General features: G+C 40.3%; 3 protein-coding genes across 3 annotated transcripts; 1 reads left to right on the forward strand and 2 right to left on the reverse strand.

Annotated features, from left to right (window-relative positions):
• Positions 1–179: 179 nt before the first annotated feature.
• LOC132786362 (xaa-Pro aminopeptidase ApepP) lies at positions 180–7,767 on the reverse strand. The gene is made up of 8 exons (XM_060792873.1): positions 7,635–7,767; positions 4,809–4,960; positions 3,292–3,365; positions 2,560–3,234; positions 2,389–2,501; positions 1,622–2,334; positions 1,490–1,558; positions 180–1,205 (listed from the first exon to the last, which is right to left on the reverse strand). Exons 2-8 carry the CDS (start codon positions 4,861–4,863, stop codon positions 787–789), a joined length of 2,118 nt encoding a protein of 705 aa, XP_060648856.1. The 5' UTR covers positions 4,864–4,960; positions 7,635–7,767; the 3' UTR covers positions 180–786.
• A 2,164-nt stretch (positions 7,768–9,931) lies between these two features.
• On the reverse strand, positions 9,932–15,651 carry LOC132786485 (cytadherence high molecular weight protein 1). Its single transcript, XM_060793024.1, has 3 exons — positions 15,155–15,651; positions 11,878–12,255; positions 9,932–11,814 (listed from the first exon to the last, which is right to left on the reverse strand). The coding sequence occupies exons 1-3, from the start codon at positions 15,366–15,368 to the stop codon at positions 10,277–10,279; spliced, it is 2,130 nt and encodes a 709-aa protein (XP_060649007.1). The 5' UTR covers positions 15,369–15,651; the 3' UTR covers positions 9,932–10,276.
• Positions 15,652–22,310: 6,659 nt separating this feature from the next.
• LOC132787123 (lipase 3) lies at positions 22,311–24,326 on the forward strand. Its single transcript, XM_060794021.1, has 3 exons — positions 22,311–22,666; positions 22,892–23,073; positions 23,137–24,326. The coding sequence occupies exons 1-3, from the start codon at positions 22,562–22,564 to the stop codon at positions 24,080–24,082; spliced, it is 1,233 nt and encodes a 410-aa protein (XP_060650004.1). The 5' UTR covers positions 22,311–22,561; the 3' UTR covers positions 24,083–24,326.
• The last annotated feature ends 411 nt before the right edge of the window (positions 24,327–24,737 follow it).

Raw genomic sequence — 24,737 nt, forward strand, 5'->3', positions numbered from 1 at the left:
CAGCGTGGATAACTTTAGTAAGTGTATAACACCAAGTGAGCGAATCGTTAAGTTTCAAAAGTGTTGAAAAAGATTAATTTCTATATCGAAAAGTAATAAACTGTCGAAGGCTCCTTTTAATGAAAATGATGTCTTTTCAAACCGTTGGCAACACCGAACTAAAGAATGGGCAGAACGCATCACAGATAATCCTCAATTTATTTACAAACCAACTCCATTTTATATTTTACATTTAAAAAATATACATATCATTTGGGTAATCAGAGGCTATTAAAAAAATGATGTCATATTAAACAGTTGGCAGCACTAAACTGAAGATTTGGCTCCACGGATCATAGAACGTTGCTTATTTTAGATAATTCTGAATTTATTTAAAACCCAGCTCCATTTTATATTTTACTTTTAATCACATTTAGAAAAATATACAGCGTTATTCCTTACACATAAGACATTTTGCTCGTATTAATATAAAAAGTTTAACAGATATTTTATCGTTCAATTATTTGCAAGTTAATCATAATTTTATACAATCGCATTACGTAAGTATTAGTTTAAGTATCTCAACTATTTCAGGGATCAAGCCGAATTAAATTGTGCTGGCACATAATTACTAACAGTTATTATTGTTTTTTATTTTATTTGTTTTCAATTGTTAGTCCCAGATTCTCTCTTCAATTTGCATTGCTAACTAAAACTACATAATAACACATTCAATCATTCACACCCACCCACAACATTCACACAGAAACATACATACACCAAGAGACTTAAGTATGTAGATCGATTCTAAAGCTGCCACATGGGGCGTATGAACGATGCCAAGATCATCAGAAATACTGCGATCAATGGCAAATGGCTGTGTGTGCGGCAAACGCCGCCCATTGCTGCACGATATTCATCCTCTGGCAAATATTCGCGAATATGTCTCGTCTTATTCATCATCCAATAGAAGGCCTTCATGTTGCCCAGTCTCTTCAGCTCATCGCCGATATCTTTACGTATCTTGGCATTGTATTTGTTCAGCATTCGCTTCTCATCCGAACTCAGCATGGAGCCATCGATCAGCTTGGGTTCATAGGGTACCAAAGTAACAGGTTGGAATGCTAGGAAATGTTCGCCAGTTGTTGTCGTCCGTCCACTGTCCAGCACTTCCAGCACATTCTTGATGCGCACGCCATAATCATCACGCTTATAAAAGCCAGATTCTGGAAGAGAAATAAAAAATATTAGACTTTAAAGTAAATTGCAATCACTTAACAGTCACAATGAATGAAAAAAGTGGCCTCTAAGCAATTGTTTTTTATGTCTGCATTCTATTCATTGTTTTACAAATTTAATTATGTTACAGTTAAGCATTCAATTCATAGATTTACAAAATTAGTTGTTTTACTGTTAAGCAAGAAAGTATGCCGCTATCTAAATTTGTATACTAACTACAGTATGCCCGTTAAGTGAAGTGGCAGTTAAATGAGGTGAGATATCAACTTACCGCTCGAAAAGAAATAACCCTGCTTGAAGTGGTAGCTGCTGTTCTGGCCATAAGACACGGAGATGGGAGCTGTAGGTATAAATCATTAGTTAATTTCAGTTTACAAAACTCTTCTTCAATTTCGTTACTTACGCTCCTCGACAGAACCATAGGCGCCAATACCATGACCCGTCTCCTGTGGATAATCGGTCATCTCGTGCCACACCTTTGCCCTTACCACACTATCAACGCCCGAAGGCTTCACCGATGCCGGGAATATCAGATTGGATATATGCAGAATACCAGCTAACACTGCTGTATAAGCACGCTTCATATCCCGAGTGGGTTCCCCAAAGATATAGGTACGCGACACATCGGTGGTGCCCTCCAAATACTGTCCACCCGATTCAATCACCAGCAGACTCTGGTCGGATACCTCAATGTTGGTCACATTGCTGGAGATGTAATAGGGCAGCGCTGAGTGCTCGCCATAAGCGACAACAGTCCGCAGCGACAAGCCCTTGGCATTACTCTGTGACAGACGCATTAGCTCCACTTCGTACTTAATCTTCTCTTCCGTCCACAGCTCAGTATAGAATCTAGCCTCGAGATTGCTTATGGCTTCGCACATAGCAGCGCCGTCTCTGATGTGAGCCTTGCGCATGCCTTCTTGCTCCTCAGAGTTCTTTTGGGCACGCATGAAAATAATGGGTGAAATGTGCTCCACTAGATTCTTGGCAGGCACAGCTGTGTAGATGGCTTCCGATGCACCAGGTTCTTGTACACAGGGAGCAGGTACAAGAATACGCTTCCAGATTTGTACATAGGTGCGTATATCGCTCCAAACGCGTTGATACTCTTTGATTCTAAGAAAGGAATATCATTACTATGTTAAAATGACTCAAATTTCATTGACTTACTTGACACAGTTCTCGTTGTAGCAATCTGTGCGCAGATGCAGATCAATGTTGATGCTAATCTTGGCATGATCCACATAGAAGAATATATCCTCATGGCTGACAATGACGAAAGACTGAAAGGTAAACAATTTATTAAATTAATTGTTAAGAAATTAGGTGTATAAATCCCACCTTCACCACAGGCGTATAGGGAATGTCGGTGCCACGAATATTCAGCAGATAGGCAATCTCTGTCAGCGAGGTGACCACCATTGCATCGCAGTTCAAATGCCTCAATCGTCGTCGCAGCTCATTCACTTTATCCTCCCACTTTTCGCCAGCATAGTCACGCGGTTGCACCTCAATCACATGGTGCTTGGGTGGCTCTGGACGATCCGGATCCCAAATCATATCAACCAGATTGCTATTGACTCGGATCAGCTTAAGAAACTTTGCCGCCATCTCGCGCTCCCAAGTCAGCCAGAGATGATGCGGCACCAGCTGCGGATCGGCACCAATGCGTTTATTCATGTGCAATTGACTGCCCAGCCAGTCAGCAATGGTCACATTGCTATCGTTGAGAAAGATCTGCCAGTCACAGTCGAGTTCCCCATCTGCCTGCCTTGCAAAACGATTTTCCAGCCAAATTGCGGCGCCACTCTGCGTGATGGCGGCAAATGCCCGATTGCCCGTATAGCCGCTGAGATAATGCAGACGCTGATCACGGGCTGCCACCTCCTGATTCAGATGCTCATCCGTCGATGGCAATATATAGCCATAGATCTCGGGACCCTCCAATGTGGCGCGTATTAACATCTGTTCTCGTATTGCCAGCAGTCGATTGCGATACTCGCTGTGGGGTTGCATCTGTAAAATACAATTATTAACTCAATGCGATCATTATATTCAAACTGATGAACTCACCGGCAAGCCCTTGCGATACTGGCAAATCTCACGATGATAACCACTCGGCACGTCGGCGCCCACACAGCACAATCCTGTGAAAAAAATGAAAACAAACAAACATAAAGTTAGCGTGAATATCATAAAATATTGTTGATAAATAAAATTCTAATTGTTGCCATTTGTTGGAAAATATTTTGCATACTTCTTAATGAGCGTACGAGGCTCTTAACTATAAATATATAATACTATTAATATTATTTATAGCAACAAGTGCGTCACAATATTTTTGCTCATTTCCCACGACCGCTAAAACGACCAACAGCGACTCCTTGTGATTTTATTTTTGGTCGCGGCAGCCGCATTGCGTTTTATGTGGCATAAAATATCATGTGAGTCCACCTGCTCCACATTTGAGTCACGCCGCAGTCGCACCGCATTGCGTATACGTAATGTACACACTAAAGTACACAGCGTGTGTGTGGGCTACCGGCAACAGTTGTTGCCTAGCCCGGCTATGAGATGGGGAGACATTCGGAGACTTCCGTTGTGACAAGTGAATGACGGCCATTTCATTGCCAAATTGTCGACCAAATGCTGACGCGCGATTTGTCAAATGAAATGAGAAATCGCGACGCGACGCGACGCGACGCGGTCGCGGTTGTGGCGTACTTCCATGGACTATGTATAGCATACTTATGTGTCGCATCTATAATGGATTGATTTATGGGCGCATGTAGCGCAGACATGCTACTTCGCATTTCGGCTATTATTAAACTCCGGCCACAAGGTATAAAAACTTGGCCATAAACTTTGCTATGCCCATTAACAAGCTGCACGATATTGTGGACAATTGCATTCCGCATTAAAGGGAATTTCATAGTTTACAACTCAAGGAAATTCTCTGGAAATTCGCAACAAATTCGGCAAGAGTATTCAGGTCTCGTTGTTAGCCAGAAATGGTATTTCTTGCGAATTAATTTTCTTGTTAATAGGCGCATACTCATCTGTTCCAAATTAGTTGATTGCGATTGAAAAGAAATATTTTTGGCAGCATACACAGCGTACAATGATCATGAAACTGTCTCGGCCATATTTCAGTGTTTCAATGTTTCAGTTTTGTATAAATAGAAATTATGCGTAAATCCTCGGGGTGTCTGTTCTCTGACTGACGCACTCTTTTTTTTGTAAATCATCATGGAAAAAGTGAAGGTCGCTGATAGTTGTATGAAGTTTACCGCTGGCCATGTGCAAAAAAACTATGTACCTTTAGTAATAAGTTGAGGGGAGGTTGACTAAAGCATTCTCTATGAAAGAAGAGGCAACAGATAGATGGAAAAACTATTTTCTTTACTCATCTCCCCTGCTGCTGGCAACAAACATTTGTAGGGTATGCAAATGCTGAGCTATAAAATAGCGTAAATCGATGCAGATGGCAATAAAATAAACTTAGTATTAGTTATAGCTATCTAGTATGTATATTTCCTTATATATATATACATATACATATATGTATATCTTTGTGTTTGGAGACTTACCCAGCAAGATGGCTAAAGCCACGCGGCAAATCCAAATCCATTTGGCTGTCGTCATTGTTGTTTGTGCTTGCACTTAAAATTCCCAAATGCGAACACCATAAAATTTAGTTGGCCACGTTCGACAATATTTGTTTGTTTGTTTCTGGGCTTTCCTGTAGTGCAAAATTGTTGATGATGTTAGAGAGGCATAAACAAATCAAATTGCAATTGCAATTAATGAGGATGCACAAGTTGCAAGATACAAATGCAAATAGTGTTAACCAAAATGTGCATTAGATCTTGGCTGGATCTTTAATGGCTATTTGTCTGTGCTTTGCACTTTTCCGGTTAATGACCGGAAAATGTTTATTGTGTGTGTGTTTTCGATTTCGTTTAAGTGCAACTATTTAGTTCTTACTCTACTGGTTGCACCTAGTTGTGGGGCGTGGCTATGTGGCAGAGACATGTAGACACGTATCACAATTATTTGGGTGTTGGCTCGCTTTTTTTCGCTTGGCGCTTTCTACTAATTGATATGCCAGTCGTTGAATTAGCTACCATTCTATTATTCCCTGAACAGCAGAGCGGCCATAACTCATCTGCCACATGGGTGCTGGAACTACCATGTGTGTGTGTGTTTGTGTTTGTGTGAGTGCAGAAATAACTATGATATCAGACCATTTTGGAATTTATAACTTCCGTTCTTTGTGCGTCTGGTTGCCATTTGATTTTGGAAAACGCCAATTTGGCAGCCAGTTTTTTGTGTTTGTAGTTTTACAAAATATTTAATTGTTTTTCTTAATTGATCATGCGTAAAGGCAGCCAGCCCCGAAAAGAAACACGCCATTCATGCTGGAAATGAGCCAAGCTCAATGTTTGCATATCAATTCGTGTGGGTGTGTGAGTAGAGTGAGTGTGTAAGTGTGTGTGTGGGTGCGGATACATCTATCACAAAGTGAGCGGAATAGTTCATTCAGTTGGAACTCAAACTGAAAATGGGGGCTTGCGTAAGTTCGCCGTAGCCATATAAAGCAGCTCAAAGGGAAGCGCCGTGATCTGCCTATCAGAATTGGCAAGCAAGTTGATTGATACTGATTGGCATTGATTGATGCTTATCAATATCTATATAACTGGTACGTGTACTGATCGCCTTAATGTACATTGCGTGTTTGGCATTTGTTTGTCGATTAAATTGTTAAAAATAATTTAAATGCTCATCAAGATTTGATAAATCGACAATTTGACAATTTGATAACGTTGATTATTGCATATTATACTGTTTGTGATTTGAATAGTAATTTAATATGAAATGAAAGCATTCCAATTGAAATTTAAATAAAGCAATTTAGCTATAGAATGCTATTTTGTTACACACTTGTTTCTTATTGTTGTTATTGAATAATGGCAACAATTGCTGCCCACAATACGACAACGAACAATTCCAGCAATTGCATTGAAGGCGAAATGCTATTAATTATAAATAAAACAAATTCAATAATTGGTGGGCGCACGCCCCAATAAGTGTGAGTGGCAGTGGCTGAATATGAGTACTCGTACTTGTACTCGTAGTCGCACTCAATGTGAAAGCTTTGGCTTTGTTTATAGAGAGACGCCTCCGCTTGGCAATTATGTGCTTGACTTTGGCAACAAACCAAAAAAAGCGAGAGCCAACAGCTAAACAAGTTGTCATGACAGAAGTATTTACATCTCAGATATATATATAAGTAATTATGTGGCATGAGTTATTTGATAAGTAAATGCTAAACAGTTGCCAACAGTTAACAACAATATACGACAAAGTTGCAGCTCCGTCATATTATTGCAGCTTGACTGCCAACTTGGCCAAGTTGATGCGGCTGGCCGTCTGCCCTTAAGTACACGCTTCAAATATGCACTGTGGTTAGTTGGGTAAATATACATATAGTCGCAGCATGCAGCAAGAATCAAAAGCCAAAACAACAACAATAACAACCGCAACACACCTGCACACCACACAAATAGGCAGACAATTTATGGGCGGGCTTTTGTTTATGCAGAGCAGGAAGGAAAGAGGAAGGAGGCTGCATGCTGTATGCTCTTTCCTATGTGTGCATGTGTGTGTGAGTGTGTGTGCTGCCTCATTGTTTATCAAATACATTGCATTTCAATTTCATTTCACTGCCGCGGCCGAGACCAAGAACACATACGTGACTCACTTGAGCAACACTGTGCCAAAAATTCAGACATCATCTATACTTAGCTATATCTGTATTTATTTAAACCTATCTATATAATTCTTAATGCAAAAAAAAAAAACACAAAGCAAATTGATCCATATATAAAATTAAAGGTTTATATATACACTAATTTTTGAAAAATATTGCGAATGATTTCAAAAAAACAATGTTTGCAGGGTGTCTGCAATGCGATCGTTAGGTTTAACAGCTGTCACTTGCTTGATATGTTTTATTTAATGCTGCCTTGTTATGTTTAGCGACTGTCAACAACAATACTCGATACAAATCCCAACACAAATTTATATTTCAAATAAATTAAATATTCACTGTGTTCATTTGTACAAGTAACCAAAACGAATTTGTATATTTTGATTTATATTTTCGATGTTCTTTTGATTTTACTTTCTTCACCAGAACACACACACCTTGAAGCACAGACAAATTTCATGCAAGAGCGCCAAAAATAATTAGGAAATCTTAATGTTGCACATTGCATTTACGAATATGCTTAGCTAAAATACTTTGTAACGTCTCATATGTGGCATATTACGTATACGCCGCGTATTGCACAAACTTTGCACAGCTGTTGAAAATAGCGACAACAATTTGAACAGAATTCAGAATATTCTACCTTTTGTGGCTATTATAAGTAGAATATACACTCCCGAACGTACACACACACACTCACACGCCACAACACGTCGACTTCGAGTGTGTGAGGAGAGAGAGAAAGAAAAGAGCGAATGCGAACCGCACGCGTGGAAAGCAACAAGCAAACTGAACAACATGTTTCATGTTTGCTATTTTCTGTGCTTCCAAATGTGAAAGATGAAAAAGCGCGCACACAGACACATACATAGCCACACACACACACACACAAACACACCTATAGAGATTCATATACACGCACGCATGCTTGCATACACTATTTAATTCGTTTCAAATAGAATTTATTTTGAACGCATTAAGCAGTGGGAGAGAAGCGGCAACAGCAGCAGCAGCAGCGACAACAACAACGCCACGGCCACTGAGCGAACGGCGCGTGAGCGAGAGCTTTGGCAAAGCAAGCGGCAGACTCGCGTTAGACAAGCAAATGACAATGCCGCTGGCAACGTTGAGCATCGAGCGTCGAGCGTCGCTGCCGGGAAATGGGTTAAGAAATAAAATGTGAATGAAAAAGCAGAGCAGCAAAACATATATGTACCATCTTCCTCTCTTGGCTTGCAGCACAGTGGTTGCATTTCGCAGCTACGCCCCATTGTTTGTGCAACTTAATCTTGTCTATTATTATTATTATTATTTATCCCGCATAAGCATGTAAGTTTTGCTTCTATATGTGGTTTACATTTCACATTTTGCCACAAAGACCACAATGTCGTCTCGCCACTATTAAATTTCCTAACTATTTTTTGAACAATTTTGCAATTGCCATCGAGTGAACCGAAATGAAACTGTGAAAATTATGCTGTCAATTGGAATTTTATGGCTTTTAAATTGATGATGATGAAGCACAAGCCCAGAAATCGAAAATTAATTCTATTTTTATTTCTTTGCTGTTTGTTTTTTTCTTTGTGCTTTTGGGCTATTTAATTAACTTGTCCACTGTGCGGGCGATTGCATAAGATCAACACATAAACAAAAATCTAACACCAAAAAAAACAAAACGCCCAATCGAAAAAAAAAACACAAGACTCTTAATCTCAAAATGATTTTGTTTATTTCATTTCGGTCAAGATGCTGATGAGCGCGCGCCTTTTCATTTCGCTTATTAAGCTCATTAAGACAGCAACAACAACATCGACAACAAGATCGACAACATCTTCAACTCAATCAATGAGCAGCAGCGCCTCTTCTCTCATTGTGCTCCAAACTAATGACGGGTGGAAAAGTTCAATATGCGCCTATTTATTATGTTGCAAGTTGAGAACATAAACTTGCAGCTCTTCAGCTTTCGCTCCCTCTCTCACACTCACACTCTTGCCTCGCTAGTTCTTTCTCTTTATCTCACCGATCGTGCTCTCGTTGTAATGAACTAATTTAAATACGCCTTTGAAATGCCGCCTCGGCAAAGCTTTTAATCCAATGCAATTAGTCGCACTCATGCCGCAAGTTGCGTTGGATGCCATTTGAGAGTGTCGGGGGCATTAAATCACTTCTGGTTGACCTTTGTGACTATTCGATTAGGCAGCAATTTTTTTTTTTTTTAATATACGATGTGACTTGTCAAAGCGTACAATTTTTAATTAGGAAAAATCTTGATAAATCATAAAGTAAACTATATTCAATATTTTTCTGTCAAGATAAATTCCATTTTCACACATGTTTGCAAAGTTAAATGAAATTGAGTTATGACAAAAGTTCTCGAAGTCGATCAAAATCAAATCCTTTGTATATGTTTTGCTTAGGAAAATTGCCAGATGCAGTAAACAAATAAAATATATCAATGTAAACAAAATTATTTATTTGAAAAAAACTTTTGTTTTGTGCAAAAATATTTATTAAAAATATCGCAAGAATAATTACCCTTTGATTAATAAATGTATGTTACGCTTTTGCTATTCTTTATGAAAAAATATTATTTTACATTATATATTATATTTCCTTTCACCGCTCTTTTAAATTGGTTTTATGAAAACATAATCGTTGGGATATGATGTCAGCTGTTGGGGAACCACTAGACAATTGTGAGGTTTGAGATCGCCTCTTAATATTTAAAAAACGTTGCATACTTTGCGGCTGAGAGTAAAATGTTTTTGAAATCAAACTGTGAAAAAATACCGTAACGTATTATGTATTCGTTTATTCAAAAAAGGAATTACATACGCTCATGATTCTAACTAAACAAATAGTTCATAATTAAACAAAAAAAAAATACATTAGTCGGCTTTGTATCAATTGAAAATATTTATTCTGGGTTTTCATCAGATACTCAATATACATATGTATGTTGGCTTACTTCTAATCAAATTCCTAAAGATAAATAATTTTTGTGTTTTGAAAGATAGAAACTTATTGTATAGAGTGCAGCTATAATTAAACAATATGGCAAATGATTTTTTTGTATTTCTCGTATGTGTTTTTTGTTGTTCTTGATTATTTCGCAGCTTGTTGATAGAATAGCTTTATGTCAGTCAGCAATTTGGAGCCGGAAATTGTAACAACCAGTTGGAGGAGCTAGCTGAAAGTCCCTTGAATGCTGCTTCACTTAATAAAAATGCAATCTCAAAGTTAATAAATATGTACAATGCATTGAAAGCAGTCTGAGTAAAGTGTCTAGAGACATTCGTCGGTCTCCTCATTGCCCATGGCAATAATCACGGGAGTCGAAAGATCCACATCAAGCAACTTCATCTGTGCATCCTCCTCATCGAGAGTATCCTTACCCAGACGCTGCTCTTGCATTTCAATATCCAGAGTGCCGTGTTGACGTTGGAAGGACAATACGAAAATGACCAAGGAGATCACAATGAATATAACAGCGGTTCCAGAGCACAGAGCAATAATCAGCGTGGATCGATTAGAAGACGACAACGAGAGATAAGCGCTGCGTTCATCAGCCAAATTGCTATCGAAAGTTTGACCGGCATTGTGTGGTGGATAAGAGACAAGTGGTGTGGCAGTGCTGTCCTCTGCTCTGGCCTTGGGTTCGTCTGCTGACAGTTCATCAGATTCCTCCGAGGAGTCCTTCTCAGCCGAAGCAGCTGCAGGTTGGTCAGTTTTCTGTTCAGATTCATCGCTATCAGCCTCAGATTCCTTATCCACTTCAACAGCTTCGGACTCAACGGGGGAAGCTGTTGAGCTGGACTCGCCCACAACCACAATTGATTCCGCAGGCTTAGCTTCAGGTTCGGGTTTCTTTTCAGCTTCAGTCTCGGCTTCAGCCACAGCAGCTTCTGCGTTCTCTGCCTGATCAATGCTGGCTTCAGTGGGCGTCAACGATTCTTCCGACGATTCAACTGAGGCGACATCAACTGGTTTATTCGCCTCTACAGCAACTTCCTCCACAGGCGCAACAACACTCACTGTTGGCTCTGTAGACTCAACATGCTCTGGCTGTGCACTGCTTGAAGCAATTTGTTGTACTTCCTTATCATTTGCATCGCTATCAATGATGTTCTCTTCGATTTCATTGACTTGCACTGCATTTTCCGTTGTTGCTTTTGGTGTATTTTCTACTACTTGTAAAGTCTCTGGCTCTTTTTCTGGCTCAGCAGCAGCAACAACCTCTGGTTCCTCTTGCTTTTCCTCAGCCTCATTGGGCACCTCAATGGGCAGCAAATCTTCCACACCTTGCTTCTTTGTCACCTGATGTTTGGTTACTTCAAATGTTGGCTCTGGTTTCTGCTCGGCCAAAAGTACTTTGTCATGCTCCTGCTCTAAAGCCTCGCGATTGCTGTTCGTTATGGGTTGCTCGGTAATCGCACGGTTCTCATCGAAGATGACGGAAACGAGATCGCTGGTTACACTTGGCAAAGGTCTGTTGGGTTGCTCCGGTTCCACTTGCTCAACGGTCTTGTCAGTAACTGGCTCTGGTTCTGATTGGGATTCTGCAACTGCGTCAGCTTTTTCTTCAGTGGCCGATTCCAAAGTCAATTTATCGTTGTTGTTATTGGCAATTTCTTCAACTGTCTTTTCAGTGTTCTCCTCTGCCTCTGCCTGTGCCTTTTCCTCTGCCTCTGCCTCTGCTACAGGAGACAATTTATCGCTGTCCTCAACGACGTGGGTTGTCTTCTCGCCCTCTGTTTGTGGCTCTGCATTTGTCTCAGCCTCCGCATCCAATGTTTTCGGCTCTCGCACACCTTGAGCTGCATCTAAAGATGTGACACTTGATTTAGCATTTGTTAAGTTCTGTTTGCTGCCAAAGCAAAACCTACCTGTATGCTCAACATGAGTGTCTGTTGTATTCTGCTCCTTGTCAGCTTGTTCTTCCGCCTGCTGTGGCTCGACAGCAGCTGCAGCCGACGAATCCGCTTCGATTTCCAATTCAACCTCGGACTTCACCGCATTGCGTATGCCCTGCTCAAGTCCCTCGCCACCCAAAGATACAAAACTGGTACGAACAAATTCGTCCGCAACTTCGGCAGCAGATGTTTTCAACGGTTCGATCTTCACAATTGACTCGTTGACAGCGGCGGCAACAGTTGGTGGTGTTGATGATAGTGGTGAATTGGCTTCATTCAGAGGTTGTTGTGGTGGAATTACTGTGGTGGCTAACTCAATGTCAGCGCTAGGCAAGCTGGTTGTTGTCTCGGCTAAAAAATAATCAATAGAAAAACAAACAAATTATAAACATTGTATAAAATTCAGATTAATATGTAAACTTGTTGTTGTTCCATTTAGGTTTATCATCATTCCATATATTCAACTTTCTCTGTGTGACGATCGTGTCATGATTTCATATTAATTACAAATAAAAAAATATATACAAAAAGCCAAATGCATCAGATACTTAGTATTAATAGCCGAGCTGCTCTATAGATAAATAGTCAATTTAAAGGAATAATAAACTAATATAACTGCCATCGCATACTCATCGAATGTTATTTTATGACCACGCCGACGACAGGCAGACAGTCAGACAGAGAGAGAGAGAGAGAAAGAAACACAGACAAACCCATTCATAGTCGTATACGTATTATCGTCGTCATCATCAGCATTGCATTTTCTCACACATTCTCATTCACAAAGTGTTTTCGTTGGCAAGCGGGCAGGCAGACGCTCCCCTTTCCGTTCCCTTTTGCCCGTTGCCGATCATAGATGAAACATGTCCATGACGACGTCACGACCACAACAACCCAAATTCTTGCCCACCGCCTCCACCATCGCCTCATAATTCAAAATGCGTCCAAGTGGTCGATGTAGTGATTAACATTCCGGGCACACACACACATATGAGGAATCCCAAATTAGTAACACAATAAACAAACCCAACGAGACCAGGCAACCCGCCTCCGTCCGTTTGTCCGTCCTCGTCCAACACTACCACTGGCAATCACCCAAAGTAGCTGCTTTATTTATGAGTCGATTGTTCCTTCCCGACAAACACACACACACACAGACACAGTCGCACATGCTCACGCATCTTATAGATGCAACTGCATTCGTGGAACTTGAAAATTAGTTATCTTCTACCCCTCGAAGAGATATGCATCGGAGGTGGGCCCCATGACCATTTCTATGCCACATCTACTCAATCCCTTTGGGAATGCTTGCAACAAAAATAACAATAACAACAACAACAACAACAACAACAACAACAACAACAACACTATTAGGGATAGCGACCAAGTGTCTAAATGTCTTAAAATGGGACAAAGCATGCGGCACAAAACAAAAACAAAGACAAATCCAAATGAAATGGCATTTACAGAAAAATAAAAGAAATCGATTTCGGGACTGCTGCTGCACCGCCCGCTGTTGGTTGCTGTTGTTGTTGCTGCTGCTGCTGCTGTTGGAGTTGCCTAAACCGGAGCAGTGTCATCTGCCAGTTCCAGTCTCTAGTCTCTCCACATACGAATATATATACTTCAAAGTCAGCATGCGAGTGCGTATGTGTGTGTGTTAGAAAATTATCTTTTTGGACGTATTGAGATGGCCTCATGTTGTGTGGTGTGTGGCATGTCTCTTAGGTGGGAAAACATTCGTATATACATATGTTTTCATGTTTTTGAATGTGTTAAATGTGAAAAATAAAATGTAGCAGAATATGAAGTTACACGCATTTCTCTCTCTCGAGTCTAAAAGAAAATTGAGGAACACGAATTCATGTCAAAAGAAAATTTATATAAATGCAGAGTAAATAAATTTGATATGACAGTTGGAGGATTTTAATGAAGCATCTTGTGTGGCTATTAAATTAAAATGCAACAATTTAAGACAACAAATAGACTTCTAAACGAAGATAATTGCATATAACGAATTTATATAAACTGTTAAAGCAACATTATTTAAATGGAGTGTCAACAAAAATTGAATAAAATGTGATGTAAATTTGAATTTCTAAATAATTTTAAAGTATTATGAGACTTTATATTATACAACTTTCATTCAATATGATTGCAATTCCCTAGAAGTTTAAAATGTGTACAAATGCTTAGTAAATAAATACGTGAGTACTAAATAAAGATATGACAGAACATTAAATGTTCTAATATTGCGTGCTGTGTGTGATTACAAGGCAACAATTTAATTTGATTTATCCGACATTCTAATTGAATATAATTGCATATAAACATTTTTATAGACAGTTATAAAACTTAAATCGTGTAGTCAGTGGGATTCCAAAAAAGTTCAACATTTTGTGCGTTATCGAGAATGCAAACATTCAGTTGATTCTTGTGAAAATTGTGAATATGAAAGAATTCCCCATTACAGAGTGCGTATCAGCATAAATGGACAAATACTTATATCAGCATTTGCATATTATTTCCGCTTAGTTTGTCATTTTCTTCTTCATTGATTAGCAATGGTTCTGTTCTTTCCGCACAATTCCAACAAAGAACGCAGTAAAGAACTCTCTCTCTCTCTCTCTCTGTCTCTTTCTAGAATTAAATTGAATGGGCAATCGTTTGGCGTAAGGGGGCAATGGACGAGACCAACCCCAATTGACTGAACCGCTCCTGTTATCTGCGTTTTATCGCAAAGACACAACTTGAACTCAGCGAGCCCCTCAATTGCGATGTTACTAAACAGTATTGAACTTTCGCACGCTGCTGCCAGAGTTGGAGAGTAGTAGGGAATGTGTGCGGGGGGGACTTTTATATATGACACCCAAGTGGTGGAGTTGAGAGTCAGGAGTAGGGCTGGAAGTTGTGGCTTTTGGCTTTGGCTTTGGCGGCGCCTCTTCCGTGGCATAATTACGCCAACTGAGCGCAGCGTAAGCGTCTATTTTGAATTATGCCAACAAAAAAATGAGAAGAAGAAAATGCAGCCGCAAAATAAGTCAAAGGCCTGATGCGATCCCCAACAGCAGTAGCAGCAGCAACTCGTAAGTGCAACAAGTTTATTACGACAACAATGATGCTGCTGCTGATGATGATGATGATGACGAAGACAAAGACAACGAAGAAGACGAAGACGAAGATGTAGTAGCTGCAGCCTCTCGATGTGGCATGAGTATCTGATACCGAGTGTAGTTAGTATGTTACTTACAAGGCAGTGCCAAGCACGAAGTCAACATCGCTGCCAGCAGCAGCATGAAGAAGAGCGGCAGCGACGCATGCGTTGATCCCAAAGTCAGAGGGGAAGATTGTGGCCAGTTTCTGTTCCTGTTGCTGTTGCTGTTGCCAGTGCATTGCAAGTAGCATCTGCTGCTTGGTGGAACAGCTTTGCAGCTGCCCGCTGCATGTATCTCAGAAATTGCCATATTGAATGAGTGATTGATTAGCCCGAGATGCTTCTTGTTTTGCGATAAACAACAAAAAACTTGGTCCGAAACCCGGCTAAAACACGCACACACACACACGATAACACTGAGAGTTGGAAAGAGATAGATGTTCTCGACGGGATTGTTGTTGTTTTTTTCCACTTTCAGCTGTCACTTTTCCGTTTTCTTTTCGTTGCTCGAAGTCGAAACTCAAAAACTGCTTTGTGATGATTCTTGGCCACGCAGCGAACCGAACACGTTGGCCACTCGCAAAGAACTAAAGTTGAGAACGCGTGCGCTCTGGAATTTTGTATCTGCCGCGCTGCTGCCTGCTGCCTTCTGCCGCTGCCCTCTGCCCGCTGCCTGTTGTCCGCTGCCTGCTGCATGCATGCAGCAAAAAAAGAGTCGCACATTGATGACGCTGTGACGTCGTCGTCGTCGTCGTTTATGTCTCTGCCTCTATCTTCGTCAACTTCTCCGTCTCCGTTTCCATTTTCAGTCTCGTTCTCTGTTGCCTGTTTGGTTGCCCCTATGCCACACCGTCTGGCTGCCAGATCTATCAACATGCGACCGTTTGGGCTGCGTTTATTTGCTTTTGGATAATAATAGGGCATTGGCAGGCATGCGGCTTCTGCTTGCTTGCTTGCTGCTGCTTCTGAGTGGGTCCCCCTTCTGTGTTTATGTTGGTTTGATAAGTGCTCTAAGCGCCATAGAAATCTTCTTCCCCTTCGGGCAAAGCTTTCGTTTGCGTGGGTTTTATTCTCTCCAACTACTACTAACATTTTTCCATTGGTCTTAGCATCAAAAGCTGCCTCAATTCTAAGTACTTAGTAGGTAGGCAGCCAATTCGCCGGCACGCACTTCTCACTGGACTCGACGTCGACGTCGACGTCGACATCGTTGCTGCCTCAGTCGCTGCTGCCTCAGTTTATGCGCTGTACTTGTATTGTTTATGGGACACAATACAAAATCCCCGATACAAAAGCGAAGCAGGAACAATGAACACAAAATACTCGTACCTAGCAGGCAGGCAGGCAGCCACCACATTAAACATCAGCTGTAGCTGGAATTGAATTATGAAAAACGCAATAAAAATAATAAAATAAAAAAATAACTGCGTTTACATTGCTATTATGAACGACATTGCGGTACACCAAAAAAAAAGAAATAAACACACAGAAATTCATTAACATACTCGTATTTCGTCAGTTGTTGAAGTCGTCAAGTAGTAATATCAGTTGCAGATGGTTTATCATCAAAATATTTCAAAGGGTCCAAACGTGTTTTCACTAATCGCGATGCAATATTACTACTAACAAATCAAGGAATGAATTCGTTTGCTGTTTTTATTTTTGATTAAAGCCACAAATCATGTGAAGAGCGAAGGGCAAACAAATAATGCACATTGTATTCGTATCGTATCAATGATCTGATTCGTGAAGTCAGCTCAAGGCAGCACAACGGTTGTTCAAGTGCGCTTACCTCGGACTCCTCCAACCTCCAGACTCCAGACTCTCGACTTCAGATCTGCGGGGGTCTTTCACTGCAAAAGACTGATTGAAAGGCCGGTCCATTGACTGACAGAATGCCCAAACAAAACTTCTCGCTTGGCTGTCGACAGCAACGTCAACGACAAAGACGACGAAGTATTTGAATTTCTACATATGTATTTACATAGCATACAAGTATGTATATACTATACATTTATATACACATATGTATGGGTATTTGTTGTTGTTTGGGTAGGCTTTTCTTGTAACAATTTCCATTACGTGATGGGCTGCAACTCGGACACAGACACAGATAGAGACTCCGACTCAAACTCAGACAGAGACTCAGACTCAGTCGAGTTGTCGGCCCACTGTTTATGTTTTATTGATTATAACCAGCAGGTAACCCCAAGTCCAAGTTCCATGTCTCGAGTCGTGCCGAGGAAAATTTGACTAATGTGCGCGCTCGCCTTCAGATTCAATTTAGTCGTTAAATATTTAGATTTTGTTTGTGGCTCTTGCTCGAATGCAACAGGAAGGAATCAATTGGTTTCCCTTTGAGCAAAACAAACGCTTAGTCATGACGATGGAGACATTGCCACAAAGCCGTTGGCCACTTCCTCAGTATTCGTGTATTCCTTTTGTTTGCCCATCGACTCTTTGTAGTCGACTCGAAGGCGGTTGCAAGTTGTTGTCGTTGTTGTTGTTTATTTTTGGCTTGCCACACAGCATTTTTATGATCGGGCAATTGCCATGTTCATGCTAGACGGCAGCAACCGTAAAATTTGCCATAGAGCTCATGAGTCAGACGAACTGAGAGCTCAGACCATTTATTGCACGTAATTAAAACGAATCCGAGACGAGACGAGACAAGACGAAACAGGTAAATGATTATTCGTTTACCTGCGGTTCTTGACTTAGGATCATAAACACATCAAGAAGCAATTAGCGACAGATTAGCGCGCTATGTTAACCATTTTTGCTGATTATTTTCGCCGAAGAAGAGAACTGCGAGTTGGCCTCATGACTTTCCCAAGGGACATCAATCACTTTCATTTTATGACCCGCCACCAACAGCGCTGCCCTTGTCTCTTAGCTGATAAGCCACTGTTTTCAGTGTATGTATAATACATGTGTGTATGTGTTGGTAATGCACTAGTGTTTGTGTGTGCATAATACGAAAGTAAGCGTATTCGTATCGTTTGCTGCGATAAACAAAAAAAGGGCTGGCGTCGAGCGGAAATGCAATGCGTCTGAAGTCAGAGTTGAATATCGCTCTTAAAGTGACCAAAAAACCAAAACACACACTCATACATACACACATTCTCACACACAGACAGTAGTTTATCGGACAACAAGAGCACTTAAAGTGAAAAGTGAAATGTCAACTCATTGTCCCCAGGGAAAAGTTGAACAAGCTTTTGATTTGTTGCCGACATCACATCGCATCGCATCGCGTATGGGTAGATCTTGAAATTATGCAGATGCTTAACGATTTCCGATTTCAAGTTCAAAACAAAGTTCACAAAATGCAGCCAATATCAACGGCAAAAGCGAAAGTCAAGCTCTATATTTCATGTGCACGCTTTTTAATACCCTTTAATTCTCATGGAATTATTATGGGGGATTAAAGATATTTTATTGACGAGCGTGCAGAATTTTGCTTAATTTTTTATATGGGTATGAATAATACATATATAATATATTTACACCTCAATATTAAATAATTTGAATCAATTTCAATAATTTGTAATATTTAAAATAATATTTCAGTTTAAAGATTGGATTTGCATGACTTGCCACATATATTATATATATTTTAAACATGGGTATGAATATACCTTTATTGTTAAGTAGTAAAACAAAAATGATTTATTTATATTTTTAAGGTAATAATAAAGTAAATTCAAATTATTTTAAATATCTTTTATAAGTTTAATATATTCAGTTCACATTATGAGAAATGAAAGCTTTTTTATTTACAAACGTCCAATACTTTATTATTTTCCTTGAATATACCTTTATTATTATATAGCAGAAATTATATGACTGCTTTAAATTTTAAGGTAATAATAAAGAGACTATATAAGTTTAATATCTTTAATCGATAGTAATATTTAAAAGCGATGTATTATTGCTATCCATTTTACGCTCGTATCCATAAAATCTTAAATAGCCATTTACTCAAGTTGTTACCAAGCGTATCCAATTTTATGAGCCAGCCGTAATACCCGATGTGGTCAAAGTACGGGAAGAGGAGGCAAACCAAATTACATCATGATCACATTTATGGCTAAATAAATGAGTGGATGGCCGAGAGTAAACAAACAAACAAACAAATTTGGCAAGAGAGTAAAGCTGAGAGCGTATTACATAGAATCCATTAGTGAAAAGCAAAACAAAAAGAAAGCCATAAAACAAAATTTAAAGCTAACAACAAGTACTTGGCAGAGCTCTATGGGCAATATGCCCGTGGCCTCAATCCCTATTAATTACTCGGCACTCGGCGGTACGTATAATTGTCAAAACTTGTCAACTGTTTGCTGAACTGACGTCGACAGCAACAACAACTCCGGCTGCAGCACGCGTCAAAGTTGGCGGATGTGTCACAATACTACAATACAAATTAGCGTAAACTGTTTTAACGCCAAAAATACCCGAGAGCGGCACCGCCCGTGGGCTTGCCCAATATAATGTAATGTCAGAGCACTACTACTTCATTCATACAGTACGTGAGTAAATGAGTGGCACACTCATGAGTTGTTTTCTGGGCAAAAACAAAACGAACGAACGAACGTCGACGGGTCAATAGGCGAGAGTGGGCCAACGGGTCGGCTACTTTTTGACCGGACGAAATTGAGTTGGGACTTGTTGTCCGAATGTTTGCACACTCGTTTCTATACGGTGTCTGTGTGAGTGTGTGTGTGTGTGTGTGTGTGTGCATAGCATTTTACAACCCCTTGCCAACTTGTTGACGCGTTATTAAAAAGCCATATAGACAAACAATGAAAGCTCAACTCAGCTCAGCTCCTCCTCCTCTCCGGCATCTCAACTACAAAACTATCTGCAAACGCGAGAGACGCTGCTAGCACGTGGGTGTTGTTGCTGGCGGTGGAGTCAATTGTTTTCGAGTGTTTAGATACACACACTCACACACGGTGGTGAGCACACAAACTTGGGCACAGACTAAAGATCCTAAATAAATAAGCAAGCGAGACAATTGCCGAAGCTTCGCCTCGCGACGTCACTTTGCAGCGCTCTGGAACTCTGCCACTGCGAGCACTCACACCGCATTCACACCGCACACTCACAGCACTCACATTAGGCAACAGGTTATTGCAATTCAGCGAAACGACAACGACAACGACAACGAAAACGACGCCGACCACGACGACGACGACGACAACGTCGAAGGCGAGCCAAAAATGTGTAAGTAGCTCCCCAAAAAAATAATGAATACACTCAGCCAAATTCTTGCATGCAATCAAAGTATGCCAAGTTACGTATGAATGGAATTAATATCAACTAAATTACCATTGTCGTTCCCATAGAGTGCACCTCGTTTACACACACAGTATTGTTTAATTTTAAACTTAATTGTTTATTGTTATGAAGAAAATAAATTAATATTTTAAGTGCCAGTGATATTTTTATTACTTTGAAAACAACACAATATCAATTACTTACTCTTCCTTATAAGGAAAATACGTTTTTCTTAAATAAAAATCTCTTAATTGCTTTTAAAATAAACAAAAGAAGTGTGTGAAAGTAATTGTATATTGTTATGAAGAAAATCAATTCATATTTTTTAGCCAACTGTATTTTTAATACTCAAAAATGTCACGATTTCAGTAAAACCAATTTTGTTACAAAATAATAAAGAAATAGTATAAGTTAAATTAGTAAAAGAAATTAATGAATAAAATGACTGCATAAAAAAAGGCAATTAATTTAATTGTATATTATTATGAAGAAAATAATTTCATTCATTCATTCATCATTCAGTTTTATCACTACAAAGATTTTTATGATTTAGAGAATTGCGAAGAATTAATTACTTATACATTCTGAACTAATTATATCTTAAACGCATATAATTCAAATGTTTTAAAAAAAAAGTAAATGAATCACAACGAAAAAACGAAAATGAAAAAAACGTTAAATGGCATATAAATTAATATACAAGGAACAATATTTGCTATTTTTGTAGATTGACATAATATCAATTTCAGTATTGAATAAATTAAAAAGAAATTAAAAAAAAAAATCATTTTTTCATTATTCTACTTTTCACTATTCTAATTAAACGAAACCTAGTGAATTTATTTAATTAAAATGTATTTTATTCCAAAAACTTTCAACACCAAAATAAACCAAATATTTACTACATAAATAATGCTTTACAATTACTGCCAAATTACATGTGTGCATCTAAAAACTTGCAATAATTCAACAAAGGCCAAAGCACTGTAATTAAATTAAATTGCATTTTGTTTAATTAGATTTAACATTGAAAAGCTGCAAGGTTGAGGATAGTGTTACAAAAATATCACTAGTAGCGTTTTTTATTCATCTCATTAATTTCATCAAATACGTATGCTTAGTGGGTAATTAGAAGTTACTTGAAATGAATTTATTAAAGATTTTACTCATTCTACAATAATATCTGAAATTTGTATTATTTGTTTGCAGTGTCGATGTCAATTAGCTATAGAAATTGAATAGCACTTTCTTTTGAACACTGCAGCAGTTGTTGGGTTGACACTTTTTGAGTTAGGGCTCTCTTTCAGCGGGGTTTTGTTATAATTAAAAAATTGCTATGGCATTTTGCCAAGTCATTGGTTTGGTAGTAGAAGCGACTGCCTGGGATGAGCAGGCGAGCAGGCGAGGAGGTGAACAGGTGAGGGGCAGGCCAATTGGCTACAAGTATTAGGCGCAGTGTAGAAAAAGTCGACGCTCAGTTTTTGGGAGCTTGGAGCAGAGCGTCCGGATGCGCTGTCGCAGCCACAGCCACAGCAGCAGCAGCCGCAATTTTGTTGTGTTGGGCGCAGAGGTAAACGACGAGTAAGGCACACGCCATGCAGGTGGCTAGCTAGCCAAGAGTTTTGGCTGGCTAACTAACTTGGCTGGCTGGCTGCTCAGTGGCTGAGCTGCTCTTTTGGCTCTGTAGCTCTGACTGCGACGTCGTGAGTAACAAGCCCTGCGACGCGAGTGTCGACGCTTTTGCGCTCGTTGCGACTTAAAGCGGCAAACGCGTGCACAGTCGATAAAGCACATTCGAATCGAACGTTAGCAGCGCTTGGCTTGCCCCACGACGACGATCACTAAAACGACGACGACGATCGAACATAACGACGGCACTTTTGATTGCAATTTTCATTCAATATCCCCATTCATGTGAACATCGTATATCGCGCCTCGCCTCGGTTTTTGTTATTTTGTTTTTTTTTTTTTGGGTTTCTGCTACTTTTGAAAGCTCCGACGGCGGCACTTTCTTCTTTCCATTTCACGACTCGCGATCCTCGCAGCTTTCATTTTCGATACGATCGATCTACGAAAGCTGCCAGAGACTGAACCGGTTCAGCTTTAACGGTTACATTTGCGGTTACTTAATCCCATCGGATCCGATCGCATCGCCTCGCATCGCATCCCCGGCCAGGTCAGCTTTCATGTAATCGCCGCCAATCCTGAATATCAGTTAGCATGAGATCGCTGCGCTTGGGCCTGGATTTCGTCATGCTGGCATTGCTGCTGCGCCAGGTGTTGGCAACTATACGACAATCGCGCGAAATTATTATAACAGATGCGGTAGGTGCAGTTCCTCCTCCAATATTGAAATTGGGGGTGGCCCAAAGTGTATGTGTTTGGAATTCCTAATTACCTGAATGTCACAACGCACGCGTCGCTTTGGCCTCCAAATGTCACAAACCATAAAAATGTGCCAAGCGTGTCTGACATGTGTGATTATCTCTCTCTCTCTCTCTCTTTGTGTTTGTGTTTGCCAAACTGAGCGCCACTTCCTTTTGGTTGCAGGTGCGTCGCATACAACACGATGGCTACAATGTGGAGCGACACACGGTGATCACCAAGGATGGCTATGTGCTGCAATTGCATCGCATTCCCCAGGTGCAACTCAATGAGAATGGCACACTGCACTCCGTGTTGCGACGACCTGTTGTCTTCCTGCTCTCCGGCCTCTATGCCTCATCGGATGTGTAAGTTTGCCTGCGCGCCACTTTCGAACTTTGAACTTGCCACTTATGCAACTATTTTCACAGCTGGCTGCTCAATGGAAGAGAGGATTCGTTGGCCTATCTGCTGTGGCGTGCTGGCTACGATGTGTGGCTGGGCAACAATCGTGGCAACATCTATTGCCGCCACAATCTGTGGCTCAACACCACCGAACGTGAGTTCTGGAACTTTAGTTGGCACGAGATGAGCGTCTACGATATGCCAGCCCAGATAGATTATGTGCTACGCACCAGCGGCGTAGCTCGCATGCATTTCGTGGGCATCTCGCAGGGTGGCACCGTCTTCCTGGTGCTCAACTCGATGTTGCCACAGTACAATGCGGTCTTCAAGACGGCAACACTCTTGGCCCCGGTGGCGTATGTGAGTAATACGCATAGCGGGCTGGCCAAGATCATTGGACCCGTGTTGGGCACTCGCAACTATGTGTCCAAGATGCTCGAGGGCATTGAGATGTTCTCCACCAATAAGTTCTTCAAGAAGTTTCTCTCGATGACGTGCCTGGATCACGAGAAGCCTTTGGTCTGCATCACACGTCTTTGGCCCGCCGTGGGTTATGATACGAGATTCTTGAACAAAACCTTGCTGCCCGATTTGATGGCCAATTTTCCGGCTGGCGGTTCTGTGAAGCAACTGATGCACTACTTTCAGGGCTATGTGTCCACCAAATTTCGACAATACGATTACGGACCGGAGCGCAATTGGCTGCACTATCAGCAACTGGAGCCGCCGGAATATGCGCTGGAGAACGTAAGCACGCCGGTGACGATATTCTTTGCGGAAAACGATTATATTGTGGCTCCGGCGGACATTTGGAAGCTGGTGACACGGCTGCGCAATGTGGAGGCCGTCTACAAGGTGCCGTGGAAGCGTTGGAATCACTTTGACTTCATCTGCGGCTTGGGCGTCCGGGAGTATATCTTTGACAACATCGTTGTCTCCATGAATCGCTTCGAGCAGCGGCGACGTCGCTGATCGAGTGCGGGGAAGGGAATTATAAGATTGGAGGAACTTTACTGCCAGGGAGCTAGAATCACAACTTCTACTAGTGCCAAAAACTTAGTTATATTAAACCGTATATGTCATAATGAGTCCACTGTTGGTGCTGTTCAAATTTATCAACTTTGCGACTCGCGTACTGATTAATAAATATTTAATTTATAGTTTCATGTTGAACGTTCAATAATTAAATTTAATAACTTATAATAACTATGATTTTTATTCGATGTTTAAGCTGTGAAGCTAATTTGCAATGAAAGAAAGTCATGGAGAGTTTTTAAAGTTATAATTTCATTTTAGCAATATTTAATAGCAACTCTTGTGTTAATAGTTGTTATGTTAAAGTTCATTTGAAATTTCATTAATAAGAGCTTTGTTATCTGCAATATGTTTGTAAGAATTAAGTTGAAGTCGCAATTTAAATTCAACAAAATTTAATAGTGGTATCGTTGCAATTGTTAAAATGATTTATTTATTACAAAATATTATTCAATATCCAGTTACTTACTGTGGTCACTGTAATAGAAGCCCTTTCAGTGATAAAAAAATTGCAATAACTAAAAAAGTTACAGTCGATAGTACTCGACTATGAAATACTTTTTAACCCATTAAAAAATAAATACAATATTAA

The sequence above is a fragment of the Drosophila nasuta genome, chromosome 2R (genome assembly GCF_023558535.2).
Source record: "Drosophila nasuta strain 15112-1781.00 chromosome 2R, ASM2355853v1, whole genome shotgun sequence".
NCBI lineage: Eukaryota > Metazoa > Arthropoda > Insecta > Diptera > Drosophilidae > Drosophila > Drosophila nasuta.

Excerpts from the sequence above, each read along its gene's own strand:
- LOC132786362 (XM_060792873.1), bottom strand. The coding sequence starts at position 4,863 with ATGACGACAGCCAAATGGATTTGGATTTGCCGCGTGGCTTTAGCCATC. Across the intron at positions 3,366-4,808 it reads GGCTTTAGCCATCTTGCTGG|GATTGTGCTGTGTGGGCGCC; the intron begins GTAAGTCTCCAA and ends TTTTTTTCACAG. Across the intron at positions 3,235-3,291 it reads AGTATCGCAAGGGCTTGCCG|ATGCAACCCCACAGCGAGTA; the intron begins GTGAGTTCATCA and ends TGTATTTTACAG.
- LOC132786485 (XM_060793024.1), bottom strand. The coding sequence starts at position 15,368 with ATGGCAATTTCTGAGATACATGCAGCGGGCAGCTGCAAAGCTGTTCCA. Across the intron at positions 12,256-15,154 it reads TTCGTGCTTGGCACTGCCTT|CCGAGACAACAACCAGCTTG; the intron begins GTAAGTAACATA and ends ATTATTTTTTAG. Across the intron at positions 11,815-11,877 it reads CACTCATGTTGAGCATACAG|ATGCAGCTCAAGGTGTGCGA; the intron begins GTAGGTTTTGCT and ends TCACATCTTTAG.
- LOC132787123 (XM_060794021.1), top strand. The coding sequence starts at position 22,562 with ATGAGATCGCTGCGCTTGGGCCTGGATTTCGTCATGCTGGCATTGCTG. Across the intron at positions 22,667-22,891 it reads AAATTATTATAACAGATGCG|GTGCGTCGCATACAACACGA; the intron begins GTAGGTGCAGTT and ends TTTTGGTTGCAG. Across the intron at positions 23,074-23,136 it reads CTCTATGCCTCATCGGATGT|CTGGCTGCTCAATGGAAGAG; the intron begins GTAAGTTTGCCT and ends CTATTTTCACAG.